Consider the following 18255-nt stretch of genomic DNA (forward strand, 5'->3'; position numbering starts at 1 on the left):
ACTATCGACATGTAAGATGTCACCAGTGAGGGAAGCTGGGGGAAGAGAACACAAACTACTTTAGTTTTTGTTAATTAAAACTTTTTTGACTAGGCGCAGTGGCTGGTGCCTTTAATCCCAGCACTTTGGGAGGTCAAGGTGGGTGGATCATTTGAGGTCAGGAGTTCAAGACCAGCCTCTCCAATATGGAGAAACCCCATTTCTATTAAAAATTAAAACTTTTTTGAGTCAGGGTGTCACTCTGCCACCCAGGCTGGAGTGCAGCGGTGCGATAATGGTGGCAGCCTTGACCTCTTGAACTCAAGGGATCCTCCTGCCTCAGCCACCCCAGTAGCTGGGAACACAGGTATGCACAACCTCAGCCACCCCAGTAGCTGGGAACACAGGTATGCACAACCACACCCAGCTAATTTTTTGATTCTTTGTAATATTTTTGCAAACTCCTGAGAGTCTATAATTATTTCAAAATAAAAAGTTAAAGACAACCATAATGCTTGGATATAGATTTTACAGATAATTAGATAACATTTAAAATGTCTCCCTGAACACTTAAACATGTCATTCTTTATTTAAATGAGGCCTGTTAAAAATCTGACTTTCTCTTTCCAACCCATAACCCAAAATATTCAATAGTAAAAGAATTAGAAGTTGAAGGGATTTTGTAAATTATATTTATTTAAGTCAAAGTCTCAATTTTGTTATGAAATGAATAAATCCTTGGAAATTATTGCTGTGTCAACAGAATTTATTTTGGAAATGGATACCTCCATTTGTGAGGTGATATGAGGATTCCTTCTTGAATGATGATATTGAAAATTACACTGAAACTTAATTTCCATATTTTTGAAAAATAAATATTGTACAGAATGAGAATAGCAGATAAATATCCTTGTAAGGCCCAATTTTACTGAAGTTCATTAGAAAGTTGAAAAAATGTATTTTACCATGTAGACTTTTTTCAACTTACTATGATATTTAATGAATACAGTGTGGGAGGTATTTGTGTAGTCTTCTTCAGTTATTAGCTGATTATCAGAATGTATCATGAATAAAATAGTAAACTCTACTTTCTGGGATCTCCAGAGAGAAAGAAGATTGCTTCCTTATGCACAAAGTTGAAGAGGTTCTGAAGGTTATTCATGGGAGATTTCCAATCCTCAAGTCAACTATCCAGGCAGCTTCTAAATTCACTTTTTTCTTCAGCTTTCTTCAGTTTTAAAAAATCCTTCACAGATACTCCAATGTTTTAAAAAGTGCTTTCAATTTATATCTATTCTGGCACCCTTTAGACAAATTATTATTTTAATATATTAATTATTCTGTCTTATCCATTTGGAGGGTCTAGTTAGCTTTTTTTTTTTTTTAAAAAAAAAAAAACACAACAACTTTTCTCCTAGTTTATCTTGGAATAGTGCAGCAGGAAAAGATTACACTGAATGTTTTGGTTCCAGAGCCAACACAAGGCCCGTAATTTTCTTCGCTTTCATTTGTAAACCCAGAACCAGATCTCTGATGATCTCACTGGCACAAGAAATAGAACAGAAATAAGTGTGTCCTCATGTCATGACGCTATCAGTTATCCTGTGTGTAAGATCTTATTTAATAGCACATGAAGGATTACTATCCCTTTTAATTAAAACAGAGCAGCTACTGTGAAACAATGAGTAAGGCACATTCTTGCATATAACTCCTTTTCATTTCTTAAATTGGCAGCTCTTTCCCATCAATTTCAGCTATCATCAACATTGCATCCTCTCCCAATCAATCAGGAGGACAAATTATATGGTAACTCCGGATTATGTGATCTAAAAGACGAAAACTTGGTTTCTCCTAGTCAATAGCAGCTTTTTGATTGATCTAGTTTGTTCCTGCACTCACCTGGGAAGCAGATCAATCTAACTCTTTCAGAGCATTAAAAAGAGATTTTTAAAATATATTCACCTTTTTGCAAATTATTTTTTTCTAAGGTTGCAGTCTTACCCTTTGTGGAGAGCACAGATAAGATTTGGAAATGAAGAAGTTTTGTGAAATAAAGTTGTTTTGCATTGCAAAGACAACTGCTTGCTTCCATTACATGATCTAAGTTCTCATAATACCTTGATATTGGATGCTTCATCCTTATGCTGAGAATTTCCATGGCTGTGCGTTTCAGTCACAATTTTAAACCTTTCAAAATGTAGTTGCTCTCTTTGATATGAATGTACCATGTTCTCTGATGTAGGCTCATAGGTCCAACTAACTGAAAGCCTCAATTTGTGGGAAGAAGAGAAGCGAGGCTGGGGACACAGCACAAACGGTGTTTACGCCACTGAAGTTCTTTTGAAATGGAAAGGCTCTGCATGAAGAAGCGAACAGTTATGCCACTGCCTCGCCAATTCCAGTGAGGAGCTCATCTTCAATGTAGTGTTCAACGTAGGTGGCAAAACTGTAATTTTTCCCTTTTTTGAAACTATTTTTTCTTCTTTTATTTTTGAAATTCTCATCTAAGCGACAGTTTCTTGTACTATAGTGACTCCTGCTGGGAGAGGTAAGTTGAAGTAGCTGAAGGTCTCTTACAGATATATCAACTCCCGGCCAGTAAAAAAGATGTCCTAAACGCAGGAGATGGAGTTAAACTGTTCCCCTACCTTGGACGCAATGGCTTCTTTCATCACTAAGAACAAACCCCTAGGTTTTACAATTGAGACTGAGAAACTAGTACAGTACTTGTACAATTTTTGATCTACAGCATCACGACGTGAAGCTGCAACAATTAGATGTAAAGGGTCCATTCATGAGGAATAACATCACTTTGACCCTTTGTGTTAGCTCCTACTGCTAATCTTTCCATAAGCGTGAACTTACTTTCAATTTGAAGAAGATGAAAAAGTCTTTTGCAAAACCCCAATACTGTTTTCTGATCTATGTACCTGAATGGAGAAACGTAGTCTTACCTCGTTTTTTTCCACTACAAGCCAAGCTACTTGTAATCCTTCCAAACCTTTAAAGGGGACCTCCCTTGTTAGCATCTCCCAGAGAACCTGGAACAAAAAGAAAATGGAATTTTTATTCTTGTACTTTATATTTTTTGGGTACATATTACTGAAACTTTATCAAACATTTAATTGTATCCAATTACCAGACACAACCAACCCCATCTGTAGAACCTTGGGCAAAACAAATCTGCTCGTGCGCACAACTTCTTCCATATATTAAATACTTTTTATGTTGTTTTTTATAAAGAAAAAAACCTGGTTTAGAAATTAGGACATCTAGAGCCAGACGTAAAATTCTACGAAACCAATGCGCCGGATTTAGTGTCATCTCATAAATTATTAGAATTGTTATGTTCTCACAAGTTAGATTTTGTATTTTGTTAAAACTCTTTCTACCTTCAATTTGATATATTTGTCTAGGAGATAACTGGAAATTCAACAATATTTTAAAAGATTCAGTAATGGTCTCATCAAAAATAACTGAGCCCCAAATCCAAATCACTGGCTAACCCACCTACCCCACAATGGTAGATACTTGCAAAATTGTAATATTTAGATTTTACATGTTACATTTTAGGTTTTGGAGAAATCTCCCTCAAAATGAGTCAGTCTACGGGATCTACTTCATATACATATAATCTATTATACCATACTCTAAGATGTAATGAACACTTAGGTACACACAAGCTGACTGTGTGTTTGTGACTTTATGTGTGTGTTCATCTTTGTGCAGTTCTTGAGATCAGGATGATGATTAAACCTGAGTGGAATGTCCAAAGAAAGCAAACTGATGCTAGAACACTGCTGATTTTGGTTTCTCTTTAAACACTGAGGAATGGAGAGTTGTACACTTGGTTACTTTCCCTATTTATACAAATAGGAGTTCAAAAATGTGAGTCTACCAATACTCTGTAAAGCGCAAAAACAATTCTAAGTTATCAATAACAGACCTAATAATAACAATCACTATCACTTCTTGAGTACCTATTACGTTCCAGATGTCCTTTTTATAGGTTACCATGATGAACAGCAATCCTGTCGGATACACATTACTCTCATTTTTTGGGTGAGGAAACTATTAACAAAGTTAAATAAACTTGCCCAAAGACACTCAGTTATCCAGTGACAGAGCCAGAATATGAACCTGCTGGCTCGCCCGGAAGGCCAGGCTCTTGACCCCTTTTAATTTTAGAGAAGGGAAAGTGGCAGTAGTAGAGAGGATGCCACAGGCCCTGTCTTAGGTAGGGCATCCTGGCCGAAGCAGGAAGAGAACCAGTGGTGTCAACTTAGATTTCCCTTGTTCTAAAACCAAAAGCCCATTTCTGAATGGGAATGTAGATGGAGCACATATACTCTAGAGTCAAGTAAATCCTAGAAATCTCTCACTCCATCTCCACTATTTCCTCAGCCAGTGCTCAGTCTTATTTGAGCCATAACATAGTAAATGAATTCTGGCTAATAGGAAGATAATTAGCAGGAAAATCAGGGAAATTGGCAGATGCTGTTCAAGCAGGAGAAAAAAAATTCACCGAAGCCTCTTTGGGCTTTTAATCAAGTGTGTAAGGTACTCCTTTAGAGGAGCCACTGAATAATTCTTTTTGAGTCACACAAGTGATGAGGAGAAAGTAAGGGGCATCCCACAAGGGGACAATCCTAGTGCACACAGTACTACAGGAAGGGTGAGAGCCAGAACAGGTATGCAATCACCCTGATGTGCTGCCGCACCGGAGGGAGGCCGGGCAGCCAGAGGGCTGAGCAGGAAATGGAGCCCCTCAATTGGCTGCAATTACCGCTCCACAGGGGGCTAGGGCTGGGGAGGAGAAAGGATATGAAGGGCAAGTAAATTAATGGATGTGACATTCCTAAGCAGAATTAGAACAAGGAGTCAGCCTCCAATAAATCAGAGGCTCCAGACCCCCAAACGAGCAGATGAGCAGTGCCTCCCACCTTCTGAGTCTGGCCTGCAGGTATGATACACGCATGTGCACACGTGCACACGCCAAATTTTGTGAGGTGAAATGCAAAACCAAGAGTTTGGGGGGATAACACCAGAAAAACAGTTATGTCATTCTTTCTTCCAAAATATTCTGCTGGAAAATGTCCAAAATCTAATAAAATTTAAGTTATATTTCTCTAAGAGCTGTAGCCATGAACAATTAAAAAAAAAATAAGCCAATTTCATTTGACTCCCTCTGTGTCTCTGAAGAGCAACTACATTGAGGGAGATACTTGATGGATGTAAGAGTGCCTTAGGTGGCGTCATCAGCCTCTATATCCTGAAGCCCAAATGAGGTCTTTAGTTTTATTCCAGTATCAGCACGTCTCATGATTTCCTTTTATTAATTACCTGGATTCAGGAATGTATCAAAAAGTAGGCAGTATAAGATAGGACACCAGGTTTTTGTTTACACCAAACAAAATGACATTTGGCACACAAAAGTGACTTTGTTGAGGAATTCACTTGGAGGTCTAAAAATATACTAAATGATGCCTAAAAATACTAGTTATGAGGATTCGGGCCAAATATTATTGTAATCTTTCACCTTAAAAATATTTTCCGACTCATTTTATATTGAGACGTCCTCACATTTAAACTGTGCTCACAAGGAAAATTTCTATTTTCAGTTTACAGAATAGAAACTTGGAAAAGACTCTGTACTTTTTCTGCCCTTTCTTTTCCAAACAATAGAAAGCCATTACCTGAGCCCAGCTTGTTCTGGAACAGGGCTCACAGACAAGGCAGGCAGCCATGCTGTCTCATAAGCCACTCTGTTTTCAAGGCTGGTTTTGGCTGAGTAGCTTCTAAGAAGGTAATCCTTTCTGCATTGTCATTAGAATAGCTTTGTTGGTTTTTTTTTCTTTTAAGATAGGCTAGGCCTTGTGTTCTCAGAAGGCTTATTCTTTCAGTGATTTTTTGCTTTTTTTGTGTGGATAACATACTAAACGCTCCTTCTGGTTAAGTCCTCAAAGAGAAGTTCTCATAAGAGGGTAGAAAAATCTCATTTTTCATGAAGTGGAGGGAAACAATGGACTGCCTAGCAAAGTTTACCGGCCTAAGAGCAAGGATCATAAAATCCACTTCTGGCATTCACAGCACGTTAATTTTAAGGCAGCATGAGGTTCGTGCATCTTGCCATTTATTAAGAAGCAACACTGGTTTATCAACCTGGGGTGGGCTGGTAGTTTTAGCAGTAGTAGAGGCTAGATTCTTACAGCAGTCTAAAAACACATGGAAAAACAAAAAGCAAAAATATATTGCATTTTTTTGAGTGGATTTAAAAAAATTTTTTTAAATAGTCTTATTCATCTGTGTGTGACTGTTGTGTGTAGAGGGGGTTTCAATGAACAGAACTGACTCCCAATGAACGATGGGATATTTAATAGAAACAAATGCTCTTACTGGAAAACGAGTCTTGGCTACTCACCTGTTTCTGAAAAGACAACAAATTCAAAATAACCACATTTTGAATTAAAATAGGTATCATTTTCCAAGTTTATGGACCACAAACTTCTAAAACTACCATAGTACCAACCTGAACATCTATCCTCACCTGCTCTTTTCTGTAATGTCTGCTTTGAACACATAATGCTTTATTTTTTAAAAAAAATCTGTGATTGTTTAAACAAAAAGTTGCTGGAAAGCATACCTTGTATTTTTTCTTTCACTAGTGGTGTTCATTTAGAACAAATAGAATGAGAAGAGATCAGAATTAAATATTAGGGTGGTGCAAAAGTAATTGCAGTTTTTGCCATTACTTTTAAATGGCAAAACCTCAATTACTTTTGCACCGACATATGCAATCCTGAGTTCTTGTTTATAATTAAATTAGCATCTGTACACTTTTCTGAATGGAATTTTGCTGACACCGGTCTCTGAGAGGCAAACTAGCATTCCAAGCAAATCTCTCTCTTCAAGATAGACAGCAGAAGCTGTTTTAAAACAGACTCACTGAAATGGCATTTCTGTTTCCACCAGTTGAGGAAAGGCTCTAGCATGAATTCAGAATGGATATTCCACCTCATGTGATGGGGCGAACAGGTTCTGCAGAGCAACCTCCAGTGTGTAAATATACAGCAACACTGGAAATGCTCGATTTGGTTTCAGTGAGGTAAATTACCCGATAGGATGGTTTGTTAAATCCCTCCAAAATAAAACAAAACCAAGCAAACGTAGGGTCAGTACACAAGTAGAGAGAAAAGCTAATCTACAAAGTGACATATTCAAGCCCTTCTACTGAAATGTGGTGCATAGTTATTTGAGTGAAAAGGTTTTTAATAAAAAACACTGAAAATGTGCAGCTCCTGAAAGGTTGACTCAGACTATGTTTAAGAAATAGGGTCAATGTGGAATGTATGAAAGAGTTTTTAAAATGATACAGGAAAAAATCCTAAGCTCTGCAAACAGAAGTCACCTCTTAACATCTTTTATAGTTTATGTGTGAAAAGGAATTTGTGCTTGGCTACTGGTACTAAGACTGTACTTCATCTCAGGAAAAGCAGAGGGGTGCATTTCACACCAAAGCCCTGGCAACTGTAAGGCTTTGAAAGAAGGCAGCATAAAGTTTGTTTTCATACATGAAATAATATTGAGACCAAAAGTTCACTCTATGTCTAGTTGTGTCTTAAGGTCAAAAATTTTTGAGATAAGGAAATTCAAAGACGGGGAGAATTTTAAAAGTAAAAGAGCTCTGTGTGTGTGGACTCATAAGGGCAAAAATGAACCTCACAAGTCTTCTAGTTCATATAAGTGTGCCAAACAATTTAAAAGCTGTAACCATCTACAGTAACTATAACCAACATACATATATACGTAACACCAACATATATGTTCATGTACATTTCTATGCACATGCACATGAAAGGAGCGGAAGCTGTGGGCTTCTGGTGAGCCACTCTGAACTGTCAGCTGGAACACTGACTAACAGAGCCACATTCCTAAGCTCTGCTGCTCATCTTCCCAAGCCGCCTTGTTCCACGGAGATGCCTGAATGCAAGGATGGCCTGCTGCAGAATACAGAGTGGCTTTTTCGTGTTTGATGGGTTGTAAGAAACAAAAAACCAACTGTGGCATCTATGAAGACTATGCAACAGAGACTCTAAGCGGCCCTCAAAGCCAGAAGTACATATTATCTGGTCCTTTCTAAAAAAGTTTGCTTGCTCCCATTCTACAAGACAAAAGGAGACACACCATTCCCGACAAGCAGGCTAAGAAAAATTTAAATTACCCTCGGGTGGTGGTTAGCGTAGTGCTTGACTCCATAAATACGTTTTTGGTTATAAATGAAGGAATGCACTTTCACAAGACAAAACAATCTTACAAAGAGTCTGAAATTGCTACAAATACCTCATTTTTCAGAATATCCCACAGAAGAATGTATGATGGTTAGAATATAGTAACGTTTGGCATAGGAGAGGAGTTTTAGAAGCTAGTCTCCTCTGAAACTTATGTTTTTTCTTCTTTTCAATGAGAAATATTTAATCACTGTCTGTGACAGTTTATAGTCTTCAGTTTTAGAAACATCCACAATCAAGTGATATTAGGTGTTGATGGTTTTTCTTTTTTCTTTTTTTTTTTTTTTTGATATCAGGTATTAAGCCTGACGTTATTGTTGCCTTCTGATCTTTAAAATTCTAGCCTTTAACCAAAACATGTATTTCATCCTTGAAATGATTTTTTTCAATAGCTAACAAAATTAATCTTTATTAATTTGGTATACATAGAATGTGTTATAATTTAGAAAGAGCTAATTACTGAAACAAGTTCAAAACCTGTGAAGCCAGCAGCAAATAACCAGAGACTGAATAAAGAAAAAGGACAATGTCTGGACAATGTGACTCTTCTCTCATGCCACTGGTTATCAACTGCAGTAAAAAAAACAGAGGCCCAGGACAAAGAGGCATGCTGACGTGGACCCAAAACAGGCTGCTGCTTTTCCCATTACTAGGAAAATGCCATTTTCGGAAGTAACAGTATAAATAGCAGAGCAGTATAATTGGGATGAGATGTAAAGATAGGGAATTCCAAAACTGTTTCAGCCTTTGTAAAGAATATATAACATTTTAGGGGAAACTTATCCTCAACAAAAGGCAACAAACGAATTCCTCCAGCAAAGAACACTCTCATTCCTCACATCCTTCTCTCTGATAGGGCAGGTATAACCTATTCCTCAGGAAATGGCCCATCTCCAACCTATTCCTCAGGAAATGGCCCATCTCCAAATTCCTCCTCCAGGAGCTTCTGCTCCTTAACAGATTCATTCCTGTGGTCTCTATTCCTTGAGCACTTCGATCCCACATTAGTCTATTCTCTATGTTGCTCTGGGGTGATTCTTATGTAATGCCTTAGGGTCAGGCTTCAGAGAGTCACTGCTACTCTAAGACTGGGAGCAGACAAGGACAAGGCCATCTGGTAGTGCTAAGTATGTTTTCTTTTGGACTTTTAGAAATTCATGAACCAGTGATAGCTGAGACTCAAAAGTTTCCTGGTGATTAACTCACCTGGCAGCTCTGTTGGTGATTTTATGCTGTTTAAGCAATCTATTACAATAAAGCCCTGTTCCAAATGATCCACATTTCCACTGAAATTACAGAGACAGTCTACAGTCACACTACCACCCTGCAAAAGATCATCCTCACAGGCAAAGTGCAGCCCGACACTATCTCAGCTTCCATTTGTTTCTTGGAAGTGGTGTTGGTTTCTTCTCAACACAGGACAAAATAACTCGGATGATTAAAAATGATTAAACCTTTTGGCAACTAGGAAGTGTTTGCTGCTGCGGCTGCTACAGGCATTCCACCAGAAACAGCAGTACGGTCTCAAATAAAACCATATTAAACTCTCTCTCTCTCCTCTCTAGATTGTTTGCCTTTTGTATTTCCTTTACTAAACAAGAAATGAGAAATGAACTCACCACACCATAGGAATATGTGTCACAAGTTTCTGACACAGGGAGACTTTGGATAACCTCTGGAGCCATCCATGGGAAAGTTCCAACCAAGGACATGTGTGTTGTATGGTTATGGAACCGAGAGGCACCGAAGTCACAGATCTGAGAAAACAGGAATCAGTATCAGCTTTCTATTTATTGGCTAAAGAATCATGAGTTACAAAAACCTACATTGGAAATTAACAATTTTTTAAGTAAAAGAAATAGTCCTACCTTCAATACTCCATCAGCAGCTATAACAACTAAAAAAGAAAAAAAGATAAATTACGACAATCATCTAATTTGTTTGAACTGTCTTATAGTGAAAAAACCGTAAACTTCTATTTCTGTCTTCAATATGGCATTATGAAAGGTGAAATCAATGTATTTACAGCATTGAGGATTTTGCAGAAGGGGACTGACATTAAACAAAAATTTAATAACCGTTAGATACTGATTAAAAAGGCTTCTGAGGTATTGAAGGTTTTTGTTTTATCCAAATACAGTACTGTTCAGTAAAGAAGGCACAAATTAGTAGTAGTTAGGAGAACCAAATTTTTACCTGGGTTCTGCCTGTATACTGCCAATGTGACATTGAGGTAGTCATTAGGTTTACTACTTCATGTTATATGTAGGTTTTCCTCCAAACTGAGGATTTTTATTAAAGGTGGAGAGAATATTCATTAATTCACTTGTTCATACATTCATTCATTCACTAAATATTTGCTGGGGCTACTATGGGTAAGGCCATGTACTACGCTGTGGAACAGGACTGTGAGCAAGGCTGGCACTCTGCTCTCATGGAGTTTACAGTCTTATCAGAGAGACAATTAAATAAACATCTACAGCCGGGCGCGGTGGCTCAAGCCTGTAATCCCAGCACTTTGGGAGGCTGAGGCGAGTGGATCACGAGGTCGAGAGATCGAGACCATCCTGGTCAACATGGTGAAACCCCGTCTCTACTAAAGATACAAAAAAAATTAGCTGGGCATGGTGGCACATGCCTGTAATCCCAGCTACTCAGGAGGCTGAGGCAGGAGAATTGCCTGAGCCCAGGAGGCGGAGGTTGCGGTGAGCCGAGATCGCGCCATTGCACTCCAGCCTGGGTAACAAGAGCGAAACTCCGTCTCAAAAAAAAAAAATAAACATCTACAACAAAGTGGGACGGATTTGATGATGAGAGAAACAAACAATACTACGGAATGAAAGAACAGGGATATCTATGTCTAGAGAGGTCAGATGAAGCTTCCTACAAGAAACGATGCTTGTGCTAAGACGTGAGAAATACAGGAGCTAACCGGAAAGCGGAGAGCTGAGGGAGGAAAGTAGTTTCCTAGGCAGGAGAGAGCCTATGCAAAAACTTAAGAGCAGACAAAAAAGGCATGGCAAGTATGGAAGGCAGGGGTCCAGGTTAAGAAAAGCCCTTGCGAGAAAGAGAAAGCCAATGAACCAATTTTATGTCGAGGAATGAAATGAGCAAATGTGCAGTTGGAAGACTATGACAGAGAAGAATAGACCTGGAGGCAAGGGGTCACTTTGTGGTCCAGGAGAGAGATGAGGATGTCTGTACTAAGGCAGTGGCAAAGGACAGGAGAAAAGCTGATCGAGTCAAAAAATATTTAGGATGCAGGATCAGTGATGAATGGCTGAATATGGGGGGAGAAGGAAGAGAACTCAAGGATAAATCAGATAAAGAAGCAATACAGATTAATGGTTAGAATGGGAGCTCTGTAACTACTATTTATCTAATTTCTGGCTTGGGCAAACGGTACTGCCACTCAGTAAAGGAAATGCAGGGATGATTTTTCGGGGGTAGGGAGAAAATGAAAAGAGTAATTTGGACATAATATATTTTAAGGTCTTATAATATCTATGTGGATGTATCTAATCAGCAGATAGAAATATAGTTCTGAAGTTGAGATCTGTTTGGGACTATTAATATGTAAATAGGGCTTTTTTTTTTTTTTTTTTTTTTTGAGATGGAATCTTGCTCTGTTGCCAAACTGGAGTGCAGTGGCACAAGCTTGACTCACTGCAACCTCCACCTCCTGGGGTCGAGCAATTTCCCTGGCCTCAGCCTCCTCAGTAACTGGGACTACAGGCGTGTACCACCATGTCCAGCTAATTTTTTATATTTTAGTAGAGATGAGGTTTCATCATGTTGGCCAGAATGGTCTTCATCTCCTGACCTCATGATCCTCTCGCCTTGGCCTCCCAAAATGCTGGAGCCACCGCGCCTGGCTGTAAATGGGGCTTTTATGGGAGTGCAAGAATCAGAGCATAAGAGGAGATGAGTCTGAGGATAAAGTTCTGAAGAACTGTTTCAGCTGTTTCTTTTGTAAGCCATGCGTGCTTTGAACATGACAGATGATCAATACTTACTAGTTACTGATGATTTTACTAAGGAGGAAAAATGATCTTTGTATGATCAAATATATGAAAATAGCCTCAGGGTAAATGTGATACTATAAGTAATAAGCTATAAACTTCTGCAAATAGAAAATGTAAATATTACTAAATTTCATATTCAGCTTTCTCATAAGATTCATGAGTGCTCATTAGAAAAACTGCCATTATAAAAATACGTAACATAGAAAGTGAAAGTCTGGTTATCTTTCCAAGGGAAAAAGAATTGCTATAAGTTAGGTCTATATTCTTTCAATATGAGTATATGTGTGTTCCTATTTAGTAACATATAACTGTAAATACATATAACTGTAAGTTTTTTAAAATGGGGACATTCTCCATTGTTATACAGCCTTCGTAATGATAGCATGGATAAATCCATAATTTAGTTAATCATTCCTCTTTTGTGGAAGATTTAACATATAATGAAGTCAAATAACATTTAAATTGAAATTCTGAGCATGAACTGAAAACTTACCAATTCATAGAACTGATATTTACTAGTCTAGATTATTTCCTAATGACATCCTGTTAGCTGACCATATATTAAAAGTGCTTAGTTCCAGGAAGCTTATGTCTAAGAAGAACCAAAGGATAAGTGATGACTAGAAGAGGAAAGGACAATCAGACAGGGTTAAATTGGTGGTCCAACCTGGACTACTGATGAGTAGCAGGGGCCAATAACTTCCCTCCCCAACCCCCATACCCCCTCCCCCCCCAGCTAAACACACGTGCGCACACACCTCTCACTGTCCTGGGGTATGTGCAATGGTACCTCATTGATTGATTCCCTGGTCCTCTTCCACTACTTGCCATCACTACCCGTTCTAAGGATCACACTATTAGCACATACTCATTTTAATTGAAGATCTCCTAAAAACAGTCATCTTCCTCCTTACTGAGAAGGACCATTTAGAAAGCATGTAAATAATTAATTGATAGCGGGGTATTCAAAAAAGTAGCAAATTCTGATGTTTACTTTAGCTAGTTCTGGATAGCTAAATAACCCTACTGCCTTTCTCAGATGACTCTGAAGTGATGTAATGGAAGAAGCATTCTGTTACAACTCCTACTTGAAGGTAATGTCTAATCCTGCCAGTTATTTTAAAATGCTCACCCCCCCCCCTCCAAATTATAAAATACAGGGCCATAAATCAGCTTCAGAAAGTACAGAAGAAGAGAAAGAAGAAAAAGAGAGGCTTTACTTTCCAAACTTCCAAACATGTGGCTCATTTTGGGCACTATTCCAGGTAACTCAGACAAGACTGGCATAAACAATTCACACCATGCAATTCAGATGCAACAAGAACAAAATTCAAAATTGATAGTGTACAAAGCCACCTAAAAATAGAAGACTAAAAATATATGACTGCACACTTTGATACAGCAGTATTTCTTTTAGAAAATGATTCTAGGGAAATTATTAGGGATATCTTGAAACATTTAGCTGAAATGTTATCAAGCCCAACATTTCTTATCAGAGAAAAACTGTAAACAGTTCAAATGTCCACATTCTGGGCCATATTTACACAGTGAAATACATGAAATACTATGCAGCTTCTTCAAATAATAAGATTTTTGTTATTTATTGACAGTAGAAAGACTTCCATAGTATAAGCAGTGAGTCCAATAGTAGGTTACAAAAGATATGTAAAGGCGTGGTGTTCATTTCTACATACATGTATATGTAATTTGTAATAAAATAGGTAAAAATATAAATACATTACCATTTCTTGACTTGAGGTCTCTGTGAATCACCTTGACAGGAGCCTCCATATGTAAATAGTGCATTCCTTTTCACACGAGAAGAAATAAAAGCCTATTAATATTTTCAACATTATGTCAGTATTACCTTTCATATTTTTTCAAAGAACTCAGGAGCAGAAACTAATTCACATGTCTTACTCTTCCATGATGGAAAAAATGAAAACAGAATATGTCTACATTAGTAACATGAATATGTGAAGTCTAATGTATAAGCTTTAATCTCATAGAGGTTGGAATTTGACTGGGTAAAGCTAACTTCTTACAATACCTAATAAGGACACCTTAATTTTTTGCAGTCTGCATGAAACTAGCACAGTAATGGCTAAGGTATTCCACTACCAACAGCCTTCTAAATCTGCCAAAGTTCTGAGTAGGATTTGCAGTGTTCATCTGGACGTTTGCAGTTACCTAGCTGCAGATTCTGATGTCCAGTTACCAAAGTTCTGGATGTCTACGGTTACCCAGCTGCAGCTTGGCTTATTTTCTTAGTACCCGTTCCCACAAGCCTGGGAGTGGATGTGGGGGAGCGGTGGGGAGAACTGGGAGGACTGATGAGTTAGAGCTGGTGAAGTATTTTATGATCTTCAGATAAAAAAAGTGTACAATAGTTACAAACTATTTCATTCTTTTTACAAGGACAGATCTTTGAGATAATCTGTATTTCAGCATACTCCAAAATTCTTTCCATCACATTTAGGGCGTAATCAAATTACTTCGGTAAACTGGGTGTACATAAACTTTATAGGGCTTTATTAATTTGAATCAAAAATTATACTTTAAAATACATATTTTACGGTTACCACCTTTATAGTTTTTGACTCTTTCTGTATTTATGCATTGTCTACCCCTTTAGGGAAAAAAAGGATAATTTCCTACTAAAATATATTCTCTTCATTTCTCAAGTTGTCTTTTCTAAATAATGGCAGAAATAGCTCCCACCCCCACCTCCAAATCAAACAGGCTTCTTTTTAAAATGAACAATGCATTGAAAATAATTAATAAGAGGCTTTGGCTTTTTAAAGTATATAGAACATTTTAATTTTATAGAGGTTAATTTCTAAATCTCTTATTCTATTTTAATTATTATGTATTGAAGGATCGTGAAAGCACAAAGAAAATAAAAAAATTTAAACTCTTGCCATACAATGATATCACTGAAAAGAGTCAAGTTAACACAAGTATTAGTAATTTATGTGATCTTAAATAAGATGTAACTGGGATAAAGAAAATTTCTTCTGATATGAAGTTCTACATCCCTTAAACTGCAAAAATTCAATAGCTACAGCTTGGGTGGCATTTAATAATTCATTTAACTAGATTTCATAGTTACTGCTCTCTCGCTTTAGAATCAAATTCCTTAATTTTTCAGGTAGAATCTGAATAATTACTATTACAGGTAGAGAGACATAGTTTCTACACCTGCTGGTAAGTAAATATTTCAAAAACAAGACTCATACAAAAGCTCTAAATATAGGTATTTTTCTTCCTCATGGCAGATTATCATAAGAAAAAAGTACCATAAAGTATTTGTGTACAATGCATAGTATACATTTAAATAATATTTCATACACATAAACAATAGTCATCACACTCACACAAAATTCTATTTAATGTTTTTGTAGAATCAGTTATAATCCTGCCTTATTTTTATTGCAAACAATTAAGAATGCTGAAAAATACTTTCATCAGGTGTACATTCAGGGTTTCCTTAAAAAAAAAAAAAGTTGACAGGTGTAACTGAGAAGACTTTTGGGGAAAATTGGAATGAATGGTGACCATTTTGAGATTGGATTGGAGTTTATCTGCTTTAATTGTTCCTTTTAATCATTGCTGATTGACTTGCAGCAATTTCAAATATACTTGCTGGTCCATCCTCCATTTATCCTCACATCTAAAAAGAAGAGAATCTTTTTAGCTTTGAGGAGATATTGTCTCAACAGCAATGATGCTGAGCAATGCCTATTTGAAAATGCACAAATCAACCCTTATTTAAAATGAACTATTCATTCTTTGATTTCTCAACATATCATTGCTCCAGTGGCTTTAATCATAGGTCACACTGAAAGGCACATAGCTGAATTTGAAACAGAATCAACAAAAATCAAGCCTTACTACTTAATCTCTTAAATTCTAAACTCTAAACACAGCTTTATCAGAGAAAGCTGAAGTCATTCCTAAAGCACTGATTTTTTTTTTATGGGCCATCTTAAAGGATTTTTTAAATGTTAAGTACTACTTGTGTCCATAAACACACAAGCCTCTTCTCTGCCTCACTCTTCTCACCTGAGGTCAAACACGTTAGCCAGACAGGCAAAAGGGATTTTATTAATCTGTAGTTTTGGATACCATCAAGGGGTCCATTCCCATTCTCTCCTTCCCTATTTTTCTTTTTTTTTTTTTTTTTTTCATTGTTTGAGACAAAGTTTCGTTGCCCAGGCTGGAGTGCAATGGCATGATCTTGGCTCACCGAAACCTCTGCCTCCCAGGTTCAAGAGATTCTCCTGCCTTAGCCTCCCGAGTAGCTGGGATTACAGGCATGTACCACCATGTCAGGCTAATTTTGTAGTTTTAGTAGAGACAGGGTTTCTCCATGTTGGTTAGGCTGGTCTCGAACTCCCAACCTCAGGTGATCCACCTGCCTCAGCCTCCCAAAGTGCTGGGATTACAGGTGTGAGCCATCACGTCCAGCCTCTCCTTCCCTATTTTTAACTCTTGTTCCAGTTTGCTACTTATTTTTTTTTTTTTTTTTTTTTTTTTTTTTACCTAGACCAGGTCTCACTCTGGGTGGAGTGCAGTGGCTTGATGCTGGCTCACTGCAAACCTCTGGGGTTTGAGTGATTCTTGTGCCTCAGCCTCCCGAGTAGCTAGGACTACAGGTGAGTAGTGCATCACCACACCCAGCTAATTTTGTATTTTTAGTAGAGATGGCGTTTTGCCATGTTTGCCAAGCTGATCTCAAACTCCTAGCCTGAAGTGATAGACCCGCCTCAGCCTCTCCAAGTGCTGGGATTATAGGTGTGAGCCACTGCACTCAGCCCAGTTTGCTACCTAATTCTATTCCTTCTCTTCTTTGCCCTTCTGATGCAGAGCGCTAGCATTCTTGAGAAAACACCAAGAATGACTCAGCTGATGTGGAGCCAAGAGACTTACCCCTTAGTCAGGATGATGATATGGCATGTGCTTACGGGGGTGCAGGGAGAAAAGGTTCCCAGGTTGGGAACCAGGGATGCTTAAGTAGAGCACAGCAGGAAGCAGAATGACTGATGTTAGCTGATTTGTTTGCTGTCTATCTATTCCAAGTGCCAATAAGTAATAACATGGGTGTAACTGGCTGAGCACCCTAAATGCATGTGAGTGTAAGGTGATGTGCTGTAAGTTAAGGACTACCTATATATGCATTTACATTATTTAAGGGTATTTCCACAATGCTGCAGGCAGCTCCCAATTACAGCACATCACCTTGTTTACAGAGAGGTGGTCTTTGTGTACTACTGACATGCAGAGAAGTCACTATGATGCTATATAATAATCTTTAGGAATATGAAAGTTTAAGCATGATTTCAGATGCCCGATACATCGACACACAATTAAGCTAATTAGCATAGCCAAAGTCTCAGGTACACCACCCTAAACACAGAGCTTACTATTTTTATAACGTAATGAGGCATCAGTCAGCAGCAGCATCTAGCATGAAACTAAAAAAAAATTTTTCACTTTCCCTATTTGGAGAATTTGGCAGGTGTTGATGAAACTTAAAATAGACAATCCTCCAAAGGAAAGACTACTACTTTTGGAAGTCATACAGTGAAATCGATGCATGAGTTGCTCCCCTTACTGAGTTCTAAATCACATTACATTTGCTTTGTAAAGAGATGCTTGTAGAGAATGGAGTAGTAAAATGTAAAGGAGTTCATTGCTCCAGGAAAATTCAGGCACACTTCGTAGGGGTTGCTAGAATACAAATATAACTATCAGTGTTCATTATTTAGATGAAGTTGTTTCCAAAGCAACTCTAACAGTTATAAATAAAGCCCAGAAATGTTCGGTTAGGAAAATGGAAAAAAAAAAAGATAAAAATAAATGGAGTTTGAATTGCTTTAGAACGCATTCATCTATGCAGGAATGTATGAGAAAAAAGACTGGGCACCTTGTTTAGGGGTTTGGTGTATTAAAAATATTTA

General features: G+C 37.8%; 1 protein-coding gene across 4 annotated transcripts in view; it reads right to left on the reverse strand.

The window, feature by feature from the left end:
• Positions 1 to 18255, reverse strand: part of MAP3K20 (mitogen-activated protein kinase kinase kinase 20) — a 197048-nt gene that overhangs the window by 69528 nt on the left and 109265 nt on the right. For all 4 annotated transcript variants that reach the window (XM_039469825.2, XM_003921859.4, XM_074399461.1 and 1 more), the window contains exons 5-8: positions 14035 to 14100; positions 10136 to 10164; positions 9887 to 10024; positions 2934 to 3020 (exon numbers count right to left, since the gene is read on the reverse strand). In XM_039469825.2, coding sequence (XP_039325759.1) covers positions 2934 to 3020; positions 9887 to 10024; positions 10136 to 10164; positions 14035 to 14100 — 320 coding nt within the window. The remainder of the gene's footprint in view (positions 1 to 2933; positions 3021 to 9886; positions 10025 to 10135; positions 10165 to 14034; positions 14101 to 18255) is intronic.

Source organism: Saimiri boliviensis, chromosome 5 (assembly GCF_048565385.1).
Source record: "Saimiri boliviensis isolate mSaiBol1 chromosome 5, mSaiBol1.pri, whole genome shotgun sequence".
NCBI lineage: Eukaryota > Metazoa > Chordata > Mammalia > Primates > Cebidae > Saimiri > Saimiri boliviensis.